Source organism: Amborella trichopoda, chromosome 11, assembly GCF_054954075.1.
Source record: "Amborella trichopoda isolate Santa Cruz 75 chromosome 11, AtrichopodaSantaCruz75HAP2 v2.0, whole genome shotgun sequence".
Classification (NCBI taxonomy): Eukaryota; Viridiplantae; Streptophyta; class Magnoliopsida; order Amborellales; family Amborellaceae; genus Amborella; species Amborella trichopoda.
Window position 1 is genome coordinate 1,746,275 of NC_142346.1, and position 24,234 is coordinate 1,770,508.

Consider the following 24,234-nt stretch of genomic DNA (forward strand, 5'->3'; position numbering starts at 1 on the left):
TTGCGCCACCATTATGCCTTCTCAACCACCATCACTACCCCGTATAGCTGCCACCACCTTCACCACCGCCACTACCACCAGCACCACAACCACCGCCACTCTACTACCACACTCTAATACCACTTAAACTGCCACTACAACCACCACCGCCACTGCCACCATGGCCACCACTACACCGCCACTACCGTGTACCTATTTTCACTACAAACACTCTACCACCACAAACCTACCACCAGCACCGTCACTACATGACCATAGCGACCCTATTACTACCTAATTAGATTAACTGTGAGATGTCAAAAAAATGTTAAAAACCGTCTAAATTTCTATATTCAAATACAAAATCGAATATAGAATCTTGTTTTAAGTGTGTTGCATGTTTGTAAACCTAGATTAGATTTGGGACGGGTTAGGGTACCAAGCTTGACTGAGAGTCCGACTCGATTGAGTGGATTAGCTCGAATATGCCGAGTCTCAATGAAAAATATATAGGAAGCTTGTGGCCTGTGTTAAGACTTGCCAAATTTTTGGGGTTAGTCCTAAGGCAGGCACCCTTTTTTTTTGGGTGATTTAGTGGGTGATTCAGTGGGGAAAGGACTTCTACCCTGGTAGGAATTGAACTTAGGATGTAGTGTTGTAAATTGTCAATCATTAACCAATTAAGCCGGGGCTCTTTTTTTGAGGCACACACCTAAACCATTAAACATGCACATCCATGTTACGTAGACTCACATGCATATAGAATTCCATCCTTGTACATGTAGAATTCGAGATTGTTCATGTAGAATTCTCCGTATGAAGTAAGACCATTTACCTTTAGAATAGAAGGTCATAGTCACCCCTAGTCATCAGATATAAAATTCGATAGTTTAGAGTGTGTCGTATTAGAATAGAAGGTCATAGTCATTCCTAGCCATCAGATATAAAATTCGATAGTTTAGAGTGTGTTGTAAGTTCGAATTTCTTTTTAAATTTGAAGACTGGTAAAATAACACATCTCCAGCTATCCGATTTCACATCTAACGGTCATGTGACCTCTATGTAACAAAGATGACGCATGCTCCTACTATATACTTTTCCTAAAATCCAAACAGCAGGGGATATATCATTAAACTTGTAAAATTTGTGATATTTCATTTTCTTTTATTTTATTTTTCCAACCAAAGTATCTGCCATGTGTAATGCGGCTCTTTTAAAATTAGAAGGCAGTTATTAGGGCTGGCAATGTGTCGGGCATGGGCCGGCAGTGATCCCCAAAGTGCTAGCGTAGGCCCGACCTGGTCATGACGGGCCAAAGAAGCCCTAGCCTTATCCAGCCTGGGCAGGCCACATGAAAAAGGAAAATGAACAAAATAAAAAATTATAAAGAATAAAAAGGCCCGGCTAGGTTGAATCAAGTTGGTACTGGCCCGGCCCAACCCTTGGGCTGTGGTAGCCTGGCCTTGACCAGTGTTTGCAAAACCGAACCGGGACAGTTAATCAGACATGGGCCCGAATGCGGTTTAACCGGCCTAACCAGTAAACCGGCTGATTCAACTGTTCTAATCGAGCAAGTCCCGGGCGGTGAAAAAAGTGTTAAAAAAAATAAAAAAGATAAAAAAAATCAACTAAAATATAAAAAGCACATAAGCAATGATTAAAATAAAACAAATTCAAATGAAGTTGAAAATTTAATGAAAAAATGAATTTTAAAAAATTGATTTGTACCTGGGGGTATTTTTAATTTGTTTTGAAAAAGATGGAAAAATATAAAAGTGAGTATTAATGATCAAAATAATTTTTAATCTTTATCATAATATAAAGAATATTAAAAAATATGTTACAAACCAAATTCTATATTTTTAAGAATTTATATACATTTTTTTTTTTAAATACTGGCCGATCACCAAACCGGCCAAAACGGGAACCAGCCAGTAGATGGTTTCGATCTAATCGGGTGGTTACCGATTAGATTGACTGGTTTTTCCAACAGTGTTTGACACCATGTTTTGGCCACATTTATTCGCCCAGATCCTAACGTTTTAGGGCTGGGCCAGGCCACCTGGCCGATTGCCATCAGGGGTGGTAATGCTACAGACCGTACCTGAAAAAATGATATGGGACCTGGACCCAATTGGACTTGAACCCGGACCCAGACCCAAAAATATAGTGTGGGTCCCATATCTAGACCTAATCTAAAAATTAAAATATTTATGTATTTAACTACATTTAAAATATTTTATATATGGGGACCCGAAAACTATTTCTAGACCTGGACCCGGACCTGATCGGACTCGGACCCAAATAGTATTCGGGTCCAAGATTTGGACCTGGACCAAACATACTGGGTCCAATTTTTAAACCCATATCGGGTCTACCCCTCGGGTCCCGGGTCTGGTCCAGGTCCATTGCCATCCCTAGGCAGTTTAGCCGTAAGTTAGTTGTTCTCTCTCTCAATATGCATGAAAGAACTCATCAAAACTCCCATCACAAAAGTATCTTATTGATCCCCCAAAACTGGAGCACACATAGATCAATCCGGCTGAAAATTTAAAGACATAATATATTAAGGTGGATAATGTAAAAACTGTTGTACTTTCTTTTATATTATTCCTCGGAACACGGCCTTTGTACAATCAAAACACGCTAAACAATACATATGCAAATTAAAAAAAAGAAAAAAAAGTAAGAAAAAGAATGGCTGTCTCTGGTCCTTGCTCAACTGCAAAGCATTTGCAAGGCATTATATTATCCCATGAACGCGCCATTCGTACAACCAAATCACACTAGAAAAAACTAAAAAGACAAGGAGCAAAAAGAATTGATGTCTGAGGTCCTTGCTCAACAGCAAGGCATTTGCAGGAATCACCATTGCTTACTACTCCAAACTGCTGTATCCCTCCACTCTTTTCATTCAAAGCCTCTCAAATTTTCACCCTAAACCCTTAAATACCACAGGCTCTGCAATTTTCATGGCACCAAATAGCCACAAGTTCCAAAAGTCAGTCATAGTAACCTTTGAATTAAGCTTACAATTTCTCTCTCGATCCTATGAATTCATCTACATGATCCAAAATCTAGGCCTGGTGGCCTTGAGATTGAGCTTGCCATTCCTCTTTCTTCCTCATGAATCTATCTCTAAGCATGAGAAGTTAGGCATATGGGGTTTTGAATTCTTCTCTGTCACTCATGAATCCATATGGGCCTTGGTATTGAGGTCACATTTCCTCTCTCTCTTACTCTTTGAATTCATCAACAAGTTCTAAGTGCTAGGCATAGGGGCTCAAGATTAAGCTCTCGGTTTCTCTTTGCTTCTCATGTATCCAGCTAATGCCACTAAAAGTTGGGTTAGGGTTTTAAGGTCATGCTTAGATTCTCCCTGTCCTCCTCCATGAATCCATTTCCAAGCTCAAGAAGCTAGGCAGAGGGCTTTAGATTCACATTCACATCTCTCTCTTATTCATGAACCCATCAGACATGCCTGAGTCCACCGGCGGCAGTGGTGGTGCCAAATCCGGGCGCCACCCCATTTATCGAGGTGTGAGACAGAGAAAAGGCGGGAAATGGGTGTCTGAGATACGTGAGCCCAGAAAATCAACACGAATATGGCTCGGGACATATGCCACCCCGGAAATGGCCGCCGTAGCGTACGATGTAGCGGCGCTAGCCCTAAAGGGAAGACATGGTGCGACACTAAACTTTCCAGACTCTATAGCAGATCTCCCCTCTCCATCCACAAATTCCTCTTCTGACATCCGCGCCGCAGCCGCTTCTGCTGCAGAAGCACTCTCTGGATCCAGAAACCCAGGTTTTGCACTCAAAGGAACAGATTCGACGATGACTGCGCAAACGACTTCTGGTGATCCGAACATCACCGGCGATTCATCAGATTTTCCGGTTTTTGGGGAGTCCGGAGATTCAGACATGACTGAATTCATGGATGAGGAATTGATATTTGATATGCCAAATTTGCTGGTGAGCATGGCTGAGGGTTTGATGCTCAGTCCTCCAAGGCTAGGTGAGGAGGAGGGTTGTGGTGGTGGAGATGACAATTTGTGGAACTATAAGGAGGAGCCATGAACTTTACGTTGTCGTGCCATGCCATAATTAATAAGTAGAATAAGAGTGACTACCCACCTCAAAAATAAGAGAGCTTTATATCATATAAAGATGTGAATAAAATGTGATCCCTTGTCCTTTCTAGAAATGGCATGGATACCCTTAGGCGTTTGACTTTTTCTGTCAAATAACACACATGTCAAGCTCTTCAACACCTCACCCGCCTCCTCCCCCAACCCCCCCAAAAAAAAACAAACAAAGAAAAAAAAAAAAAAACAAAAAGAAAAACCACAAAAAAAAAAAGTAGTGTGCGTATCACTTATCAAGTAAAAAGAAATCCATATAAAAGGGAAGAAGATAAAAATGGCAAGGGTCCATTATTTCTTGCTCCTTATGTGTAGGGTTTAAGTGAAAAAGAAATCGAAATAAAAGGAAAGATGATAAAAATGGCAAGGGGCCATTATTTCTTGGTACTTATGTGTAGGATTATAAGGGATTTGTGGTGAGTGGAGATTATGTTATTGTTATTTCTCCTTTGAGAAAAGTTCAATGTGATCTTAGCTTTTAAGCCGGCTATGTAAAGTCAAGTGTAAATGATGGCATGATACTCGGTTAGGATTCAAGTTATGTTTTATCATATTGTTATGAATCTTTTTTTTTAAAACAACATCTCTCTCTCTCTTGCTCGCCCTATGCTCTCCCTCTTGTTAGGTAATGTTAATGCTAATATCATGATATTGGATTTAGTAATGATTGTTTATATTGTGTTATGAATCTCTCCCTCTAGGCGGGTAATTTAATGTCAATGTTTTACAACTCGGCTCGGGTCTCGAATTTCGCCGCCCTTTTGCGGGCAGAGTAAGTCACTGAGCTTGAGTCTCGGTTGAGTAATGTACAATGCTCAAAAGGCCTTAAAAATAAAAGAAATTTAAATATAGTTAAAAACAAAATAAATATTCGAAAAAAATAAACAAAACCAAAAGCAACATAAAAATTCAGCAATATAAAATTTTATGACTATCTAATTTTACATATGACAGCTCAGGATGTTTGTAACCTTTATATATAAACTTAAGTAATTATATTGTATGCAATTCTGCAAAAGTGCATGGTTCATGGATAAAAGGATGCTCAAAAGTGATGGTACCTCTTTCTTGCCCCTCTCTCCACATGTGGGAGCTCATGTGTAGATAAAAGAGACGGTGAACTATACTCTTTCTACAGGTCAGAGATAATCTAGGACTTGAACAATCCTAGCCGTTGAAGAAATGAGGCTAGTCTTGGATTATTGTTCTAAATATCTATAAGCACTTTGTTGATTGGCTTTGGATATTTAAAAGTTGACAATTTTGTCTTTTTTATTTTGGATAATTCAGCGGGGAAAGACAGACCATACCTGGTTTTTTCAGATAAATTAGGGAGTTAGCTTTTTTGAAGGTGTCAATGAGTGTTGTTAGTGGGATTGAAAACCACTACGTGGTAACTCGGGTGATACTACCACAACCCAACCCCAACCCCTTTCTTAAAGTGGATTGCTACTCGTTGATTTTGATCCGGATTGGCCAGATTTCAGATCCAAATTAAAAGAATCAAAGATATAATTAAAAAAAAAGAAAAAGAGAAGACTTACATATGTTTTCTGATGATTTAATATATTTCAAATGAAAAAAACTAGATGCAAACATAGATTTAAGTCATTCTACATGTGAATCATATGAACAGAGCCAACTCAATGACTCAATCAGGAATCAGACCAGTGACCAACAATTCCTTATCCAGATCGACCTCAATCATTTTTCAAACGTTCGACCTTGTGTTCCTTTTCATTCATGTTATTTTTATAGGCTATTGAGGAGGTATTTTTGTGTTAGAAATGTATGGACATATGATTTATTTTTTGACAATATTCAATAATATATTAATCAAAGAAATACATCATTACATAAGAGTATGCAACTCATCCGAAATAGCTAATCCGACAAATGACAATTTAATAAAGGGAAACGTTTATATTAGGGGTTAAACGTTTCGCTGTAGAAGTAAGATGCATATGAAAAACTAATAGAAAAAGTTGTTCCGAACCGGCCTATGTTCAAGATTTTCAAGTATTTATAGATCTACTCTATCTACATTATCTTTTAACCTCTAGATTTTATGATTAATGGTGAAACTAGATTTTTAGGCCATTTGCAGAGGGTTTTGGTACCAAAACATCTTTTGGTACAATTTAGAGGCCATCCTTATTTTGATTGTTTAAGGTTGGTGCTTTGGTTTATACGTCTTATTTTGATTATTTAAGATTGGTGCCCTAATATTAAATAGAAAAAGACCCCAAAATTCTAAAATCGTGTTTATATCGATCTTTGGTAAAAACGAACTTAAGCTGGAGAAGTATCGAGATCAAAATATGGTCAAGGATTGAATCTAGATTGTTCAGGATGAGAGCAATGTGCCAGGACTTGCCTCTGCCAGGGGTGAGTTAATCGCCGAGTTTAGCATAGATTCGTTTGGCACTAAAAAGGTTTAAAAAATAAAATCTTTTGAAAAAGTTTAAAATTTATAGTAATAGTAAATTGAAACCTAAAATAACTTTAAACCGTTAAAGCAAGCTTAAAAATGCAGAGAAAAAATAAATTGAAACTTAAATCAACTTTAAAAAGTTAAAGCAAGCTTAAAAATGTAGAGAAAAATAGATTTTAAAATAAATGATTTACAATTGCGGACATTTTAAAAATTCCAAAAAAAAGACGAAAATATAAAATAGTGATTATGGTAAAAAAACACCCACAATCTTTGTCAAGTACGTCCAATCATACACAAAAAGATTATAAAATAATACTATATTTTTTAAAATTTTAAATTTTTTTTGAAAGATCTTTTTGTATTCATGAGTTTTGGGGTAACTCGGTGTCGCCTCTTGGGGAGTGCGGGTGGACTTTGGCGAGTCACGACCCATTGGATGAGAGACATGCAAATTTTGAGATTTTTTTTTTCTAAACTGGATTTAGGATTCATCAAAAATATTTTGAGAAAGTTTTAGATCATATAAATCCCCAACAAGTTTTGTCCACAAGACAAAATGTACATCTTGGTCTTGCGGGTGTACCTCATGTGCACCCTAAGCTAATTCAAAGCATTTGTATGTATCCTATGTTCCTTAGTGGCCCCTTGTCAATCAATGTCTCCTCCAAATGGTGGGCCCTAAAAAGCAAAAGGCCAATTTATGTCCGTACGACTATTCTTACGGTCCTAAAATATTCAGTATTTATGCGGAGGTTCTTGCTCTCCTCTTATTTATTTATTTATTATTTTTTTTTCTTTTCAAATATGCCTTTTTTCAAGGTTTTGGAAAATTGTTTCATGTGAGCTGGGCTGCATGACTACATATGCAGTCCAAAAAGTGTAAAGCATCCATCTTAAAAATGGATGCAAATATGTGTTCCATCTAAAAATAGTGAAAATTAGCGGTCCAAATGTTTTCTTACTAGAACTATTATTTTTAATTTTTAAAATTTATCTATTTATTCATATTCATGATCTCCATATTAGAGATTACGTGTCTTTAAAAATTAAGTCAAAAAATCCATCTCACAAATAGATTTATTACTAGGCCCGCATTTCTACATATGCAGGCTTGGCTATATAGAAACCGGGTCCATTTTATTTTAAGTGAATATTTCTTATTTGTTTATTTTTTTTGTTTTTAAAATATTTAAAACATTTTTTAGCTTGAATAGTAACCGACTCAACTCAAGCCGAATTAGTCGTACTCCGGTTGAGTAGTTGTGACACTGCTGGAAATTACCGATGACTAACATCCAGCAAAACCAACTATGTTTTAGAGAGAGAAACAAAAAATTTAAGAAAAAATCAGCAAAAAAATAGTGAAATGTGCGGATCCTAGTCTTCCGATAAACACTCACAAACACAAGAAGGAAGAAAAGAAAATCCACAAAAAGGTTTTTTTTTTTCTCTCTATCTAACTCGTACTTTATTTCACCATCAATTAAAAAGAAAAAAAAAAAAGAAAGTTTACTACGGGTGCAATGTATGCTCCACCTTGTGCTTTTAAACAATTCACGCCCACCGTTCCTCTTAAAGGTTTATTTTATCTTTGAATAAAACGTGGTCTTATCCACTAATAAAATGCACTTGTGCCCCTAATAAAAGCTACTCCTGATCTTAATAGTAAAGCATGGCCTATGACCAAAACTTCTACAATAAAAACACAAACACCTTCCTAAACTAATTCATTTAAAAGAGAAAAAAAAACGGCCCTACCAAAAAAGATCTTAAAAAAAAATTCATTTGAAAACAAATTAAATAATCTTTTATTTCTTCTAAAAAATTCATTTGAAAACAAATTAAATCATCTTGAAAACAAATTAAAAAAAGTTCCACATGCTCGAACGCAATCATCTCAATTGCATCAACTTGGCTCGGGTGTGGGCCGAGTACTCAGCCCGAGTTATTCAATCAAACACCGATTCATAGTACTTTTCCAGGGGCTGAGGGTTTGGGGTCTGATTCCATTATTAGAGAAAAAAGGATGGGTCAGGTTTTGATTCTATTGTTAGAGAGAGACAGAGGAGAAAGGAGGTGCGGAGCCACCAATTAAAGAGGCAGCAACAAAACCCAACTCAACGTACATAGGTTCGTATAAATGTCAATGATGAAAAAGAATTGGGTGTTGATGAGGGACCACTCTATAGCTCCTTTTCAACCTCTGCACGATCACCTCCAAAATCTTCAAAACAGTGTTCCATGACTTGGCCAAGTTCTCTTACATCGGCCGGGTAACTCGGTCTTTCCCTAGCTGCGATGCGAGTTCAGCCAAGTTGGGTGCCTAGCTTGCTCCCCACAAAAAAACCTAAAAAAATAGTAAAATATTAAAAATATTAAAAAATCTTAAAAAACAGAAATGACAAATTTATTATTTAGAAATGATTTTAATAATTTCTAGGATGATTTGGGATCTTTAATAGTTTTTAAATTTTTATTTTTTGAAATATTCAAAACATAAATCAAAAATTTTAATTATCCATATTTTATTTTTTTTCACATCTTCTTTACTTTTCTAATGATTTTTATTAGAAGGTTTTACGTATGGACACCTTTTGTACCATTTTACAACTATTTGATGTTTTTTTTCTAAAAAATTACGAGGAGCACCCCTCCCTTGACAGTTTTTTTCTCCCCCCTAAGTTGCCCTACGAAGGAGGGAGATGGATAAACCCCACACCAAACTAAAGAAGGGCATGTGCTCCCATGGGAGTATAGTATAAGTTTATTCTCTCGGTAAAAATACTTACTTAGAAGGATTTTTTTGAATTTAAAATTTTGAGAACCACTTAATAATCACTAGATGATTATTTTCAAAAGTTAAAATTTGAAATTTGAGTTTTCTAATATTTAGATCTCACCCTCTAAAAATTGGACAGTCTTTATTCATTCTTGAGACAATTTTTTTTTCAACTGTGTAGAGGCCCAATTAGATTTTTTTTTTGTTTTTTATTGAGGCTAATATCTTGTTTGAAGAGGTTATATCCCAAAAAATTTGAGCTCCTTAAATTAAGCTTTGGTGAGGTTTTGCTTAAGGGAGTAAATGAAGGGAATACCCCCTTCTTTTGATAAGGCTGCGCATCGTGTTTAAAAGTAAAGAACCCATGTGGCAATCAAACAAAAGGGGTCATCCAACAAACAGAAGGAAGGCTAAAGCGGTGTGGGGGTGCTTTATTTTTTAATTACCAAAAGAATTTATAGTCGCTCACGTATATATTGTTCATTTACTCCCTCATGTAAAACCGATCAATTTACGGAACCCAAATTTTAGGAATATAACCTTTTCAACCCATAAAATAACATGAATGAAAACATTCCTATTTGGACCCTCTATACACTTTGAAAAACAATAATGTCTCAAGAGTGATCACAGACCGTATATTTTTTAGAGGGTGAGATCCAAGTATTAGAAAACTCAAATTTCATATTTTAACGTTTCAAAAATAGTCATAGTGATAATGAGATGGTTCCAAAATTTTAAATGAAAAAAAAAAATCCTCCCAAGTAGACCTTTTTACCGGGGGACAAACTTATACAAGTACGTCCCCTTCTTTAATTTAACCATAATGCAAGGAATGTGTAGGGTTTAGCACTTCGCTCGTATTGTTATTGCTGGATAGGAGTGTAACTTTAGGAGAAAAAAAGCAAAGCTCGAAAGTGGTGTTTGTCATAATTTTCAAAAAAATTAACATCAAATAGTAATAAAAAGACAAAAAAAGGTGTATGGATGTAAAAAAACTCTTCTACAAAACCTAATTTTTTATTATCCTTCCAAAAAAAAATATTTATTATTATTATTATTTATATTCTAATGGGGTGTGTATAGCTTGGCTGAGTCCACGGCCAAGGTACTCACATCTCAACAAGTAGGGTTGCAGCCTTATAAAAACTACATCCTATGAGTACATTGTGGGTGTATCTATTTTTCATAAGATACAGTTTTGAAACCATGTCCTTTAAGGAAGTGGATATCCCAAATTCTATTATGCCCCTTGCAGTATCTACTTTTTAGCCTTAAATATAAGGCAGTAGATACCGTACAACTACTTTATTGTAAAATATTCTCGTTATCAAACATGAAAGTGCTAAAATAATAAAGGATGTGATTTCGAAAACTGCATCTTCCAAAAATAAAACACGCCCAATAGGACAATAGAAAGATTAATATCTTTTGAAGTCCTAATTTTTTAGGAGGGAAATCATAAAAGAAGACGTGTGGTTATGAGCTCATGCTAGTACATGAAGTCAATTTTTTTTTTTTGCAATGCGTCGTTGGATAACTAGTTCTATTTATTTATTTAGGTCCCATTTGGACAACCTTAATTTTGGAATAACGTTGTTTTTCTCTCCAAATTAGGTTTGGTTATTAACATGCCGCACCTATATTTACCAAAAGGAAATACGGGTTATTATAGTTTTTGTTTAAAATGTTCGAAGTTTTTTAACACTTGAGAAAAAATGAATCAGATCATCATCATCAAAGTTTTTTCCCAACTAATTGAGATGGGCTAAAGCATGAAAGAGATAAGAAATTAAAAAGAAGTAATGCCTAACTCTTTCGTACCATGCTAATGGTTGATTTCTAGAGAGAGGTAGTGATTTTAATATATAAACCCCCACCCCCATCCAAAGAAAAACCAAAGGGCTTCTATAATTGAGAGAAATGACCTCATGTAGAGGGAAGTGTGATCTTTGAGTGTGTGTGAGAGGGGTGATTTTGAAATGGGTGTTGGGATTCTTTAGTTTCTATAAAAAATCTCATGGTGCTCTCAAGGTTCTCATCCAGGTACTGATATGCTGATGCAAAAGAGGGAAATTAATCGACAATATTGTTCACTCGAGAAGTGGGTTTAGAAAAAGAACGTCAAGGATTTTTCCTGTTATTAGAGAGTGGCATATATCTATAATAACGAATCAATTTTTGAAAAGAATTATTGGGATTGGAATCTTGTAATCAGATCATGAATTGGTTAGGCTGTCCCAGTTCATGCAAAGTCTATGAACCGGCCGGTTTTTTTACAAAACCGGGTGGTTCTATCAAAGAATGGGTCCCACTTTTATTTTTATTTATTAATTTTTTTTTAATTTTTTATTGGCCAGTTTGCTCGGCTGATCGCCGACCTGGACCATCGAATCGAACTGGCTTTCTAGATGGGTGATTTGGGTCACTAATCTGTTTTTTTAAATATTAACCAATAAAAAAATTAAAGTAGGGCTATGATAGAACTGGGCCGGTGTTGTTGTAATTTTTTCTTATTATTTCTCATTTGCACATTGTCCCTCTTGATTCTTCTATTTAAAATTATAGTGAAATTTTTTTGGTCGCATTTAGTATTTTTTTTTTATGCCGAATAGTATATCTGAATTATTTTATATCTGACTTATTTCTTTCTTTCATACTTTTTAAATAAATTTATTGAAAATGCACATCTGTCTCACATTCAAGTCATCATTTCCTACCTGCAACAAAAAGCCCCCATCCCAATAAAAACATACATATTTTTATTTATGATAATTTATCCCTATCACTCAAGTTACTATTTTCCATGTTTATTTTTAATGGGAAATATATGGGTTAAAGAAAGAAATATGTGTTAATCTCACATCTCACACTTAAATCTCTCCCTCACTCGCTTTTTCCTTATCTATCACGATCCCTTTTTTCTCAAATATTTATTCCCTCTCTTATTTTTGAAATTAGGCATTGATGAATATATATAAATTCTTATCACTCTTTTGTTTATAATAAGGTTAATGTTTCTTGAGTATGCCTTAATGGACTAATATATTAAATATAGAGATTAATTTGGCCTAATATCTTAAACTAATATATAGGATATTAGCATTAGTAATACTCTGCATAAATTTCTCTATTAGTTTTATTTATATAATTTAAATTATTTATTTAAATCATATTTATTATTTTAATTGTATATCGAATGGATCCTTCTTAATTAATAATATATTAAAAATAATATTTACTATCACATTTATTATTAATTAGTAAAATATTCAATTGTGAAGATAAATGCATTAAATTCTCTCTCTCTGAGACCATCTTTTATTGAAATTTTTTAATGATAAATATGTTTCAGTTTTTAAATATTATTATATTATTTAAATAAAATATTAACTAATATTGTGTAAAAAAAAACACTAAACATCAATATACCTCTTTAGTCTTTTCCAATGCCCTAATATATAACATATTTTATCATCGAGTGTAATTACCGAGCTTTGTTAGCTAAACAAACTTATCTTCAACTTTTAACATATTTTATTATCGAGTGTAATCACCGAGCTTTGTTAGCTAAACAAACTTATCTTCAACTTTTAGTTTTTGACTGTTAGCCTCACAAATTAGGTGGAAATTATATAGAGAAATGCTTGAAAGGTTTATAGAAAAAAAGGGGAGAAAATAATTTATCACAATAAAAAGTATATTATTTCAAGGTGTGTCATATTAAAAGCAAATGATTCCAAATTAAGAATATTTTTTGACAAAATAAAATTTTGATTGCTTGTCTGTTTTTTTTTTTTTTTTTTATTACGTCTTTATATGCCTCATGCTTCTACAAAACATGTGCATTAGTTTGTCATGAATGAATTAAAAAGCTAGATTTCTGTGGCTTTTACACTGTGCTTACTTGAAAATGTAGATAAGATAATCTATTTGGCTAGCTCATTTTGCTGCAAAAAGAGGAGCATTTTCTGAAACAAATCATCATAATAGCAAGCATAAAAATAGCATAGAAATGAGAGAAATATACACTATTCACAGCAAATCATTTAAAAATTAATTACCCAAAAAAACACATTTATAAATTAAAAGCAAAAACCCTACATGCTAAACAATGCATTAGTTCTCGAGCAAAAGGAGAAACATTTTCACACTTCTGAAACACATCATCAAGTCAACAAAGTGCAGAAATGTACTTACTATTCTTCAACAAAAGTATCAAAACACTAACAAAATCGAAAAAATACTATTTTCCTCAATAAAAAAGACCTTACCAAGTAATGCCCTTATTTTTAAGCTAAAAATAAGAAGCAAATATAAGAATTATAGAAATTGCATTTTTTGAGGCCCAAAAAAAAACAGTGTTGAGTTTACAGAGTGAGATTAGAGCACATAGCCATGGAGATAGCTCGTAAATTATCATCAAATAAAGTATATAAATTACTCGAACACAATACACTTAAACAAAAAATTCTACAAATCACATAAAATACCATCAAAGAAAGTCTATAAATTACTGAAACACAATACACTTCAGAAAAAAAATCCTAGAAACCATATACTCCCCATAGTTATTAGAAAAAAAAAAAAAAAAATTGTATTTTACCGCCCTACAAAATCCCCAAAAAACAAATGCTGAGTTTACAAAAATTAAAAGAAATATGAGCGCTAATCCATGTTAATAGTTTCAAAAATTCCATAACTAAAAGAATATGTTTTTTTAAAATACGTCTTGCAGACTTGAAGGTTATTTCTGAGGGCTTTTTTCTCTAGCTCTCCTCACATCTGTTTAGTAATATATAATCTCTCTACTATCTCTCTTGAGAGTTTCAAAAATTCCATCACTAAAAAAAATATTTAAAAAAATTCCTCTTGCAGACTTGCTGGTTCTTTCTCAGGGGCCTTTGTTATTTGGTTCTTCTCACTTTTTTTTATTCCTGGCTCTTATATTTTGTCTCAGTCTCTAAACTATCTCTCTTGAGAGTTCTGAAAATTCCATTACTAAAACAAATTTTATTTTTAAAAAATACATCTTGCAGACTTGAAGATTCTTATCAAGGGAGTTGTTCTCTGGCTCACTTCATGTCTCTTTACTCTTCATTCTTGTATTCTCTCTCCTATGACAATAGTAGAAATTACAAAATCGACATATTCTAGCCCAAAAAAAACCTATAAATCATTAATACACAATACACTTCATAAAAAACCCTATAAATCTCGTAATCCCCACAGTTTTAAGGAAAAAAAAAAAAAGGAAAACAAAAAGCATCTGAAAAATCCATTACAAAAATAGAAAAAATTAAATAAATAACACCTCTTGCATATTGAAGGTTTTTTCTCAGCGGCCTTTGTTCTCTGGCTCTTCTTACGTCTCTTTACTCTTGGCTCTTGTATTCTCATTTTCCAGCCAAAAAAACTTATAAATTACTGATACGCAATACCCCTCATAAAAAACCCTAGAAATCATTTAATCCTCGCATTTTTTAAGACAAAAAAATGATACATAACTACTACAGGACCTGGATTTTCCAGCTCAAAAACACCTGAAAAACAAATGTTGAGTTTACAGAGCCATGGAGAAAGTTCCAAAAATTCCATCACAAAAAAAAAACTGCTGCAGATTTGAAGGTTTGTTCTCAACGACCTTTGTTCTCCTCAAAGTCTCTTTACTCCTAGTTCTCGTATTCTTTCCCATATTGGAAAAACTGGGCGATCTAACTGGTAATTACAGAACGAAAAACAATCCACGAAACAAGAAAGAAGAAACAAATACAAAAAAAAGAGACAACTAATCACAATACAAAGATATATGTGATTCGGCAACGTGCCTACGTCTATCGGAAGATGAGAGTTTCTTTACTGGTAATGGAGAATAGGGTTACAATGACTATCTTCCTCACACCTCTCTTTGTTTTCGTATTATAAAGAATCTTCATTTTTTCTTAACCCTAAAAGAACCCACATCGCAACAATATATATATATATATATATATATATATATATTATTCCTTAACCCTAAAAGAAATCTCTGGACCTCAAGCCCTTCGGGCTTTCAATGGCCATCCGGAGTCATCCCTTTGACTCCACCTTAGCAGATTTATTTCCTCAGAATACAAGACATCAATCGTCAATAGTAATTGCTCGAATAGATCGGAACCGGCCACTGTTTCGAGGGATTTTGGTGATCGGCTGGTATTTAAAAAATAAAAAATATATATATAAGTCCAAAAATAAGAAATTTGGCTTTGTAATACATTTTTTAATATTCTTTGGTCATTAATACTCAATTTTATATTTTTTCATCCTTTTCGGATAATTTAAAAAATACCCTAACCACAAATCAATTATTTAAAATCTGTCTGTTCATTAATTTTCAACTTCATTTGAATGTGTTTTTTTTTTAATCATTCTTTACATGTTTTTCATATTTTAGTAGTTTTTTTTGCATCTTTTTATTTTTTTCAACAATTTTTTGACTTCCCGAGACTTGCCCCATTAGAACATTTGAATCGGCCGGTTTACTGGCTAGGTCAGTTAAACTGCTTCCAGCCCCATGTCCAGTTAACCATTCCAATTCAATTTTGCGAGCACTGATTCTCTCTCTCCTATGCCAATAGCAATGTATAGTTTCTCTGCTATCTCTTGCATTTTTCTTCATTCAAGAAATGGTTGTCTTTCTCTCCCTCTTGTTCCTTATATGGCAATTTCTATGTTCTTTTCTCGTGTAACACTTTGTTTTCTTCATAGCCCTCTCCTGCCAAATTTTCGTGTGTTGAAAAATCAGTTGGCTTCTTTCTCTTCTTTCTAGCAACTCTTCGGAGCTAGCAACTCTTAGTTTTCTTTACAATCCTCCTCCAATGCACCTTAACATCTCAAGCCCTACATTATTTTCTAAATTTTTGACACTCAGTCAAGTAGATAACCTTTGTAAACCTTCCGTTAATAATGTAATAGTAGATATACTACTCCTAAAAACTGAGACGCTCAATTTAACCCCAAAATTTGAAATATACAAATTCGAATCAATCTCCTTATTTTCCTTTTCCAAATTACGGGTGTGGTTTTTAGAAGGTGTCAACCTCAAACAATCCAATTAAAGCCCACCATGAAAGTTCATCGAAAGATGTAATTGTAGTGTTGAAAATTTCAATGATGATCTAAAAAACTCTCACATTTAATTATGAAATTCAAAATTAAAAAAATAGTAGCGATCAAACATATATATATAAATACATAAAATCCTTGACAATAGACGTATACCATTTTTGGTACTTCAAAATCTTTTTCTTTCCAACATTCATATATCTCAAGATCTGTGATGACTTTTTCACCATCAAAACAATCTTTTGATTATTGAGGGGTGTTTTTCTTCTACTATTTAAGGTTGCAACCATATATAAATATTTTCCCTGATAAGGTTAATAAGCAACTGAATCTAGCACTTAGAGCTACACAACTAAATAATAGTACAAGGTTTTATAAGGCCTACGCTTTATGAAACAAAATAAAAGCTCACCTCAAATCGTCGTTTAGAGAGTACTTTTGGCAACGAAAATCTCTATGACGACTTTAAAATTAATTTCCAACACTACCAATAAAATTTAAAACTAAAAAAAATAATATACATCTTGTAGATCCGTGAATATTTATTTTTTTTAAAATAAATAACCTATGTTACAATATACACTATTTTTAAAAACATATATTTTTTTTTGTTTTGTTTATCTTTCACATCCCTAATATTTAAGTCGAGACGAACAGTATAAGGTTCTCCAATAACTTGAAATTTTCAATGACTTATAATGTTCGGATTACTCATATTGATAGCGCTGCAGCGGTATCAAACCATTTCCACAATAAAAACAGAACTCGGTACCGAAGAAGCATAGAGTAAAATAGCAAAGTGACCTTTCTCCTTGGCTTTCGCAAGGGCTACAAAGCCCCAATTTGTCTTTTTCTGTATGATGTGTTCCTGCGACAGAATATCAGCTTCTTAAGGTAAAAGAATAAGGATCCAGTTTCTATGCGGCCAAACCTCTCGAGAACTAAGCACATTAATAAATTTATTATCGAAATAGATTTTAGAATTTAATTTTTAAAGATATGTAATCTCTAACATGAAAATCATGAATATAAAAAAATAACTAAACTTTAAAAACTAGAAATGATAATTCTAGTAAGAAAATATTCGGACCATTAGTTTCTATTGTTCTTAGATGGAACATCTGCTTGCATCATCTTAGAAATGTTTGCTTTACATTTTTCAAACAGCATATGTAGTCATGCAGTCCAGTTCACATGAGACAATTTTCCAAAGAATAATTTAATAATTTGTTTTTTTAATTTAAAATTGTAGGATCCATGAAGTATTACCAAATAGCTATTTTCAAGGAAAAAATTTCAAATTTTCAATTCGTAGGCACCTAGATATTGGCTTTGAAGATTGGTCGATTCTTATTCAACTTGAGAATGTTAAGTTTTAATGGCACATAAAGAGTTATATTTAATTTGAGATTGTCTATAAAGAGATCATTTATCTTTTTTGTATAGAGGTCACAATTTATCTTTTAAATTTCCAAATAGATGGTTGCAGGAGTGTCTTGTGCAGACACGAAGTCCAACAAAGTTCCAAAAAATAGTTTCAGACTTCGCGACTTATCCCAAACTATCCAATTTGCTTGTATTGAGCTTATTGCTTCTCTCTCTTACTCAATCTTGCCCATAAACTTGGCATATGAATTAGGCTTGCATCTTCTCTCTCTTCTGCCTTATAAATCCAGCCGCAAGCTTAGGGAAGCGGAGAAGAGTGCCTTAAAGTTCACGTTACGAATTTTTTTTTTTTTTTTTTTACAAGATTTTTCTAATCGTTGCGATATAGAGCCGAATCTCAATAGATCAACCTTACAACTCCCTCTCTCTCATGCAGTTTCCGTTTTCTTTTGTTATGTTAGTTATTTATCCATGTACTTGTTCAAAAAGCCAAGAATAGGGCCTTAAATCCAACTTTAAGCCTCTCTCTCTTTAACCTTTGCAAAATTCTCTCTCTAACGTTACAAAAAACTCTCACATCTTTCAAAGCTTACTCTCTCTCTCTATATAAAACCCTCTCTCTCTCTCTCTCTCCAACGTTACAAGATTATCTCTCTCTCTAGAGCCTTATAAAACTCTCTCTCTCTTTCTCTCTCGTGAATCCATCATCCGAATTTACTACCCCAAACAACAGTTCTCACTCCATCCATCGAGGGGTAAGAAAGAGAAAAACTGGAATATGGGTGTCAGAAATAAGAAAGCCCAATACAACAAAACGAATATGGCTTGGATCCTTTGCGACCCCAGAAATGGCTGCCACCGCGTATGACGTGGCAGCCATTGCCATAAAGGGCAAGAACGCAGCCCTCAACTTCCCAATCTCAGCCGTCCATCTCCCAGCCCCCGCCTCACCCTCGCCGTCGGATATCATGCGGCTGCTTCTCTGGCAGCCAAGGCGGTTCACCGGGAACGTCCTGATGTTGCAGATTCGAGTCGCCGGAATATGGCCGTAACTACTACCGATGTGGCTGGTACTGCCATCGGAAAATGGGTGGAAAAGCTGATGTGTCGGATTTGGCCCACCCGAAAATGGCGGGGATTGTGGGCCAGCCGGGTTTGAGTAGCTGGAATATGGCCGGTAGTGATAGGGTGGCGGTGTCCGGTGCCGGAAAAAGGCTGGACTTGTTGATTGGGCAGGCGAAGCCAATCGAAAATTGGCTGGAAAGGATGGGGTCGTGACGGTTTCAGGTGGCCCAAAAGTGGTCGGTGATGGGGCAGACGCATCCCTTCGGAAAGTGGCCGGCAATGATGAGGTGGCGGAGGTTTCAAGTGGCTGGAAAATGGAAGGTGCCGCTAAAGAAGAGGAAGATTGGTTAAAGTTGGAGGAGGGGCGTGGGTTTAGAGTAAGGGATGAGGAGTTATTATTTGTGATGCCAAATTTAGCGGTGGATATGGGGGAGGGAGTGATGCTTAGTCCTCCAAGGACCATCGCCATGGTTGAGGAGGGGGAGGAGGAGGAGGAGGAGGAGGAGGGGAGTTCAGGTGGTGGGGATGATAGCTTGTGGAGTTTAAAGATGTAAAACCCGTGGAGAGAGAGAGAGAGAGAGAGAGAGAGAGAGAGAGAGAGAGAATTCTCTTTGTGGGAGAGGAGAGTTGTGAGAGAGAGAGAGAGAGAGGTAGAGAGAGGAGAGTTGTATCTCCTTTTTCTTTCTGAAAGTTCCTCATATAGTGGGCAATTTTCCATGAGCATTAGCCTTTTAGAGTTAGATGTTGAGCTTTGTGCCTAACATGATATAATAAAAATTATGTCAATATTATTATGGGTGTGGTTTCTATAAGGTTCCAACCTTAAACAATTCAATTAAGGTGCAGCTCCAAATTTTATCTTAACACGTAATTTTGATGTCAAAAAATCTTAGGATTATCTGAAAATCTATTCTTATCTCTAATTATAAAATTTTAAATTTCAAATAGTGTTAAAATCAAGTAGATCTATAAACATATGCAAATTTTGAAAATGGACGGTCTAGATGATGTGTTGCAAGATGTATTATTTATGGGACTCAATTTTTTTTTTTTATATATATATTTATATATATTAATGTCGTGATATTCAATTAGAGGGTTTTTCAACATTAAATAACTTTTTCCAATAGATTTTTGAGATACATTTTTAATTCTATATTTTATGAAATTATACAATTATTTTATTTTGAGACACTATATTATAACATAATTTATTTTTGTTAAAAAAAAATCACAAAGGACAGTTATTTTGGGACGCATGAAATTCAACATCTTGTCATAAAATAATAAAAAAAGGCTTTTGAAATTTGAACCGGCCAATAATTCTCAATTACACAAATTCACATACAATAGCTGAGTATTATTGTGACCTTCTTACATTAGAGTAATTTATCGATAACGCTCTCAACTGCCCAAATGTTGGAGTGAACTCCTTATATTGCAAGTAAATAATTGTATTGTAAACCACTCTCAAGTGCCCAATTTTCACATCTGATACCTAAATGTTGGGGTGAACTCCTAAATAATTGTATTGTAAACTTTCCTTTTTATTTTGGTTTTTGTTGCAAGAAAAAGTTGTTATGTTGAACATTATGGAGTAACTCAATATTTGATTGGAATTTAATGGTTTAAGCTCTCAAGAGAACAATTTTCAAAATTCTTTATTAAAAAGTTTATTTATAAACTAAAAGTACTTCTTTTAATCGGTCAAGTACCCATGTAATAGTTTCTCCTAATTAATGAACTCAAATTTACACTTTTACCTTTGAAGAAATAAAATAAAATAAAATGCTAATGAAAAAATCCTTAAAATATTCCCAATCCAGTAGTTGTAGAAGATCATGCAGTAAGAACTCCTAGTTCAAATTGAACTTTTATTCGATACTTTTACCTTTGAAGAAATAAAACTAAATAACATTCTCCAAAAAAAAAAAATCCCCGAAAAATATTCGGAGTCCTATGAGCTATAAAAGATATATTGCTCTTGTTTATATACCCATTTCTCATTCCTTTAACCTTTCACGTATTAGAGAGAATATATAGTTAAATGCAAATGTTGTTTACAAAGAGAAAATCCTTACACTCTTATCTACTCTCCACTAGCTCAAGTTTATCTAGATCAGCGTTTGCGAATTCGGCCGGTTCAGCTCCGAACCGGCAAGTCAAACTAGAACTGAACACTAGCTTTTGGCCGGTTTTGTTGGATCAGCCGGATATTTAAAAAAATAAAAATATATGTATATAAAATCTCAAAAAATATAAGATTTATTTGAAATGTGTTTTTTTAATATTTATTATTATTTTGACATAGATTGAAAAGTGATTTGGCCCTGAATATTTATTTTTATATTTTTCCATCTTTCTTGAAAAATTTTAAAAATACCCTTGGCACAATTGATTTTTGAAAATCCATTCTTTTTACTAATTTTCAGCTTCATTTGGATGGGTTTTGTTTAAACATGATTGAGATAAAGGTTTCATATTTTTTTTAGTTTTGTTTATAAATTTTTAATTTTTTTAACACTTTTTTGAGCAGCCAGGACATGCTGACCAGTTCAACCGGCCGATTTACAGGTTACTCAGAACATGCCCATGGCTGATTTTCGAGACCGGTTCGATTTTTCAAACGGCCGATTTACCGGTTACTCAGAACATCCCCTTGGCTGATTTTCGAGACAGGTTCGATTTTCAAACACTGGTCCAGATGATTCTCTCTCTAGAGAACCCTCACATACTCTGTGCTCTACACTCTCATAAATTTGTCCAGATGACTCTCTCTCTCTAAGTAACCCCCATCCACTCTCTCTCCTCTCCACTCTCTAAAGTTTGTTCAGATGACTCTCTCTCTCTCTAGATAAAACTCACACTCTCTCCTCTCCACTCTTTCTAAGTTTGTCCAGATAACTCCCTCTCTCTCTCTCAACATCAAAACACAATCCTCGTGGATAAAAGCGACTGGTTCCGGAAGTGATAGCATGTTGCTTGTAATACGCATTGCATGTAACACATGCATGGACACCTCACAAAGGTAGAAAGGAATAATCTCAAACTACAGATGAAATCCTCGTTGTATTAAACTTTCCAAGGTTCTTCAAACTTCATCATTGCAATGGTTGTCCTTGTGATAAGCTCCAAATAATTCTTACTTTAGAAAGATGCTTGTCTTTGTAATTAAAGGAAGTTTTTTTATATTTTTATTTCAATTATTTGGCATCGGCTAATTAGAAAGTCCAAGTATTTGGCGACGGCTAATTAAAATAAAAATAATTTTTAAAATTTCTTTAGGAGATTCTCAACTCAAATCATCTCTTATTTTCTTTCAAAATTCTGAGGAGATTCCTTGTGACACATGAAATTCGACATCTTGTCATAAAATATTCAAAACAATCTTTTGAAATTTGAACGCGCGCAATAATTCTCAATCGCACAATTTCACATCCAAGAGCTAAGAATTATTATGAGCTTCTTATATTAAAATTAATTAATTAACAACATTCTTAAGTGTCCAATTTCACATTTAACAACTAAATGCTACGGTGACCTTGTTATATTACAAGTAAATAAAATCCTCTTATAGACTTTCCTTTTTATTTTTGTTTTTGTTGCATGCAAAAGGTGTTATGTTGAAATTTATGGCGTAACTCAATATTTGATTCGGATTTAAAGGTTTAAGCTCTCTAGTGAAAACCATAAATCTCTCAAGAGAACAATTTTCTAAATTTTTTATTAAAATTTGTAATAATAAACTTAAAAAACTTCTTTTAATCGGTCAAGTAACCATCTAATAATTTCTCCTAGTCAAAGAGCTCAAATTTAAAATTTTACTTTGAAGAAATAAAATAAAACAAAATTATCCTGCAAAAGTTCATGTAGTAAGAACACTCCTGGTTCAAATTCTACTTGTATTTGATACTTTTGCCTTTCAAGAAATAAAACCAAATAACATTCTCCAAAAAAATCCCTCAAAAATATTCTCACTCCGACGTAGCTATAAAAGATGTATTGCTCGGTGTTTGCAAACTCCGCCGGTCCAACTCGGAACCAGCTGGTCAAACCGGAACCGGGCATTGATAGATATGGTTCTTGCCGGTGTTGGTGGTCCAGCCGGATATTTAAAAAAATATGTATATAAAATTAAAAAAAATTTATTTATTTGTAATTTGTTTTAGAATGTTTTTATCAATTTGGCAAAGATTGGATAGTGTTTCGGCCATGAATATTTATTTTGACATTTTTTTTCATCTTTTTTTAAAAATTAAAAATACTCATGAGTACAAATCGATTTTTAAAAATCTATTTTTTTCACTAATTTTCAATATTCTTTGTTTAATAAATTTTTAAATATACATTTCATATTTTTTTAGATTTTGGTATTTTTTAACATTTTTTTAATTCTCGCTCTAGATAATACTCAATTACTCTCTTTCTTAAGTTTGTCCAGATCTTTCTCTCTCTCTAGATAACCCTCACATTCTCTCTCCTATCCACTCTCTTAAGTTTGTAGAGATGACTCTCTCTCCCTCTCTCTCTCTCTCTCTTTTTCTCTTTCTTTCTCAACATCAAAACAAATCCCTGTGGACAAAACGGATTGGTTCTGGTACTGATAACACCAATGGTTTAAAAACCGGATCGGTGATCTGGATCGGGCTTTTCAAAAACCGATCCGGATCGACGAATCGGAGATCCGGATCGACGAATCGACGAGCTGGATCGGAATCGGGTGAATCGGTCAGAATAAAGCTTCAAAAAAATCTGAAAAAATTATTAAAATTCATTATAAATATTGTTTTTTAGGAATTCAATAAAAAATGAGGGTACTCCATTAAGAATTTTCATGTTTTTGAATGAATATGCGAATATTGATATGTTCTTCCCCTGCATGAACCGCCATTCAACATTTAATTTACATCACACAAAAGGATAAACATAGAATTATCATGGAATAAGTATATCAACATACATGGACTACAATAAAGCATAAAATTAGTAACATACGATCTAAATTAAGATGTAAAAAGTTTAAATTAACCTGACAGTTCAAAAAAAAAAATAATCACCATATGTAGTGATAATATGTTGCGGTAGTTCATGTAGTCATATTCGTTGTTATTTGTTATTGCAAAAGGACAATAATATTTTCGTACATATCAATTACAAAAATTTAGAATAATACAAAATGCAAGCTCCAAACATGGCTACAACTCAATTATCAAGAACATACATTTTTTGCATTAAAAAATTAATAATAAAAACAATTCTTCAAAGAGCCAGCTAACATCAGTCATTTCAACTAAAAAATCCATGAACAACAGATAAAAAAAATACAGTTTTGTATTGAA

General features: G+C 33.9%; 1 protein-coding gene across 1 annotated transcript; it reads left to right on the plus strand.

The window, feature by feature from the left end:
• Window positions 1-2,953: 2,953 nt before the first annotated feature.
• Window positions 2,954-4,643, plus strand: HRD (Integrase-type DNA-binding superfamily protein). Its single transcript, XM_020671718.2, has one exon. The coding sequence runs from the start codon at window positions 3,442-3,444 to the stop codon at window positions 4,057-4,059; it is 618 nt and encodes a 205-aa protein (XP_020527377.1). The 5' UTR covers window positions 2,954-3,441; the 3' UTR covers window positions 4,060-4,643.
• The last annotated feature ends 19,591 nt before the right edge of the window (window positions 4,644-24,234 follow it).

What these genes read in the sequence shown, in the direction of transcription:
- HRD (XM_020671718.2), top strand. Translation starts at nt 3,442, where the DNA reads ATGAACCCATCAGACATGCCTGAGTCCACCGGCGGCAGTGGTGGTGCC.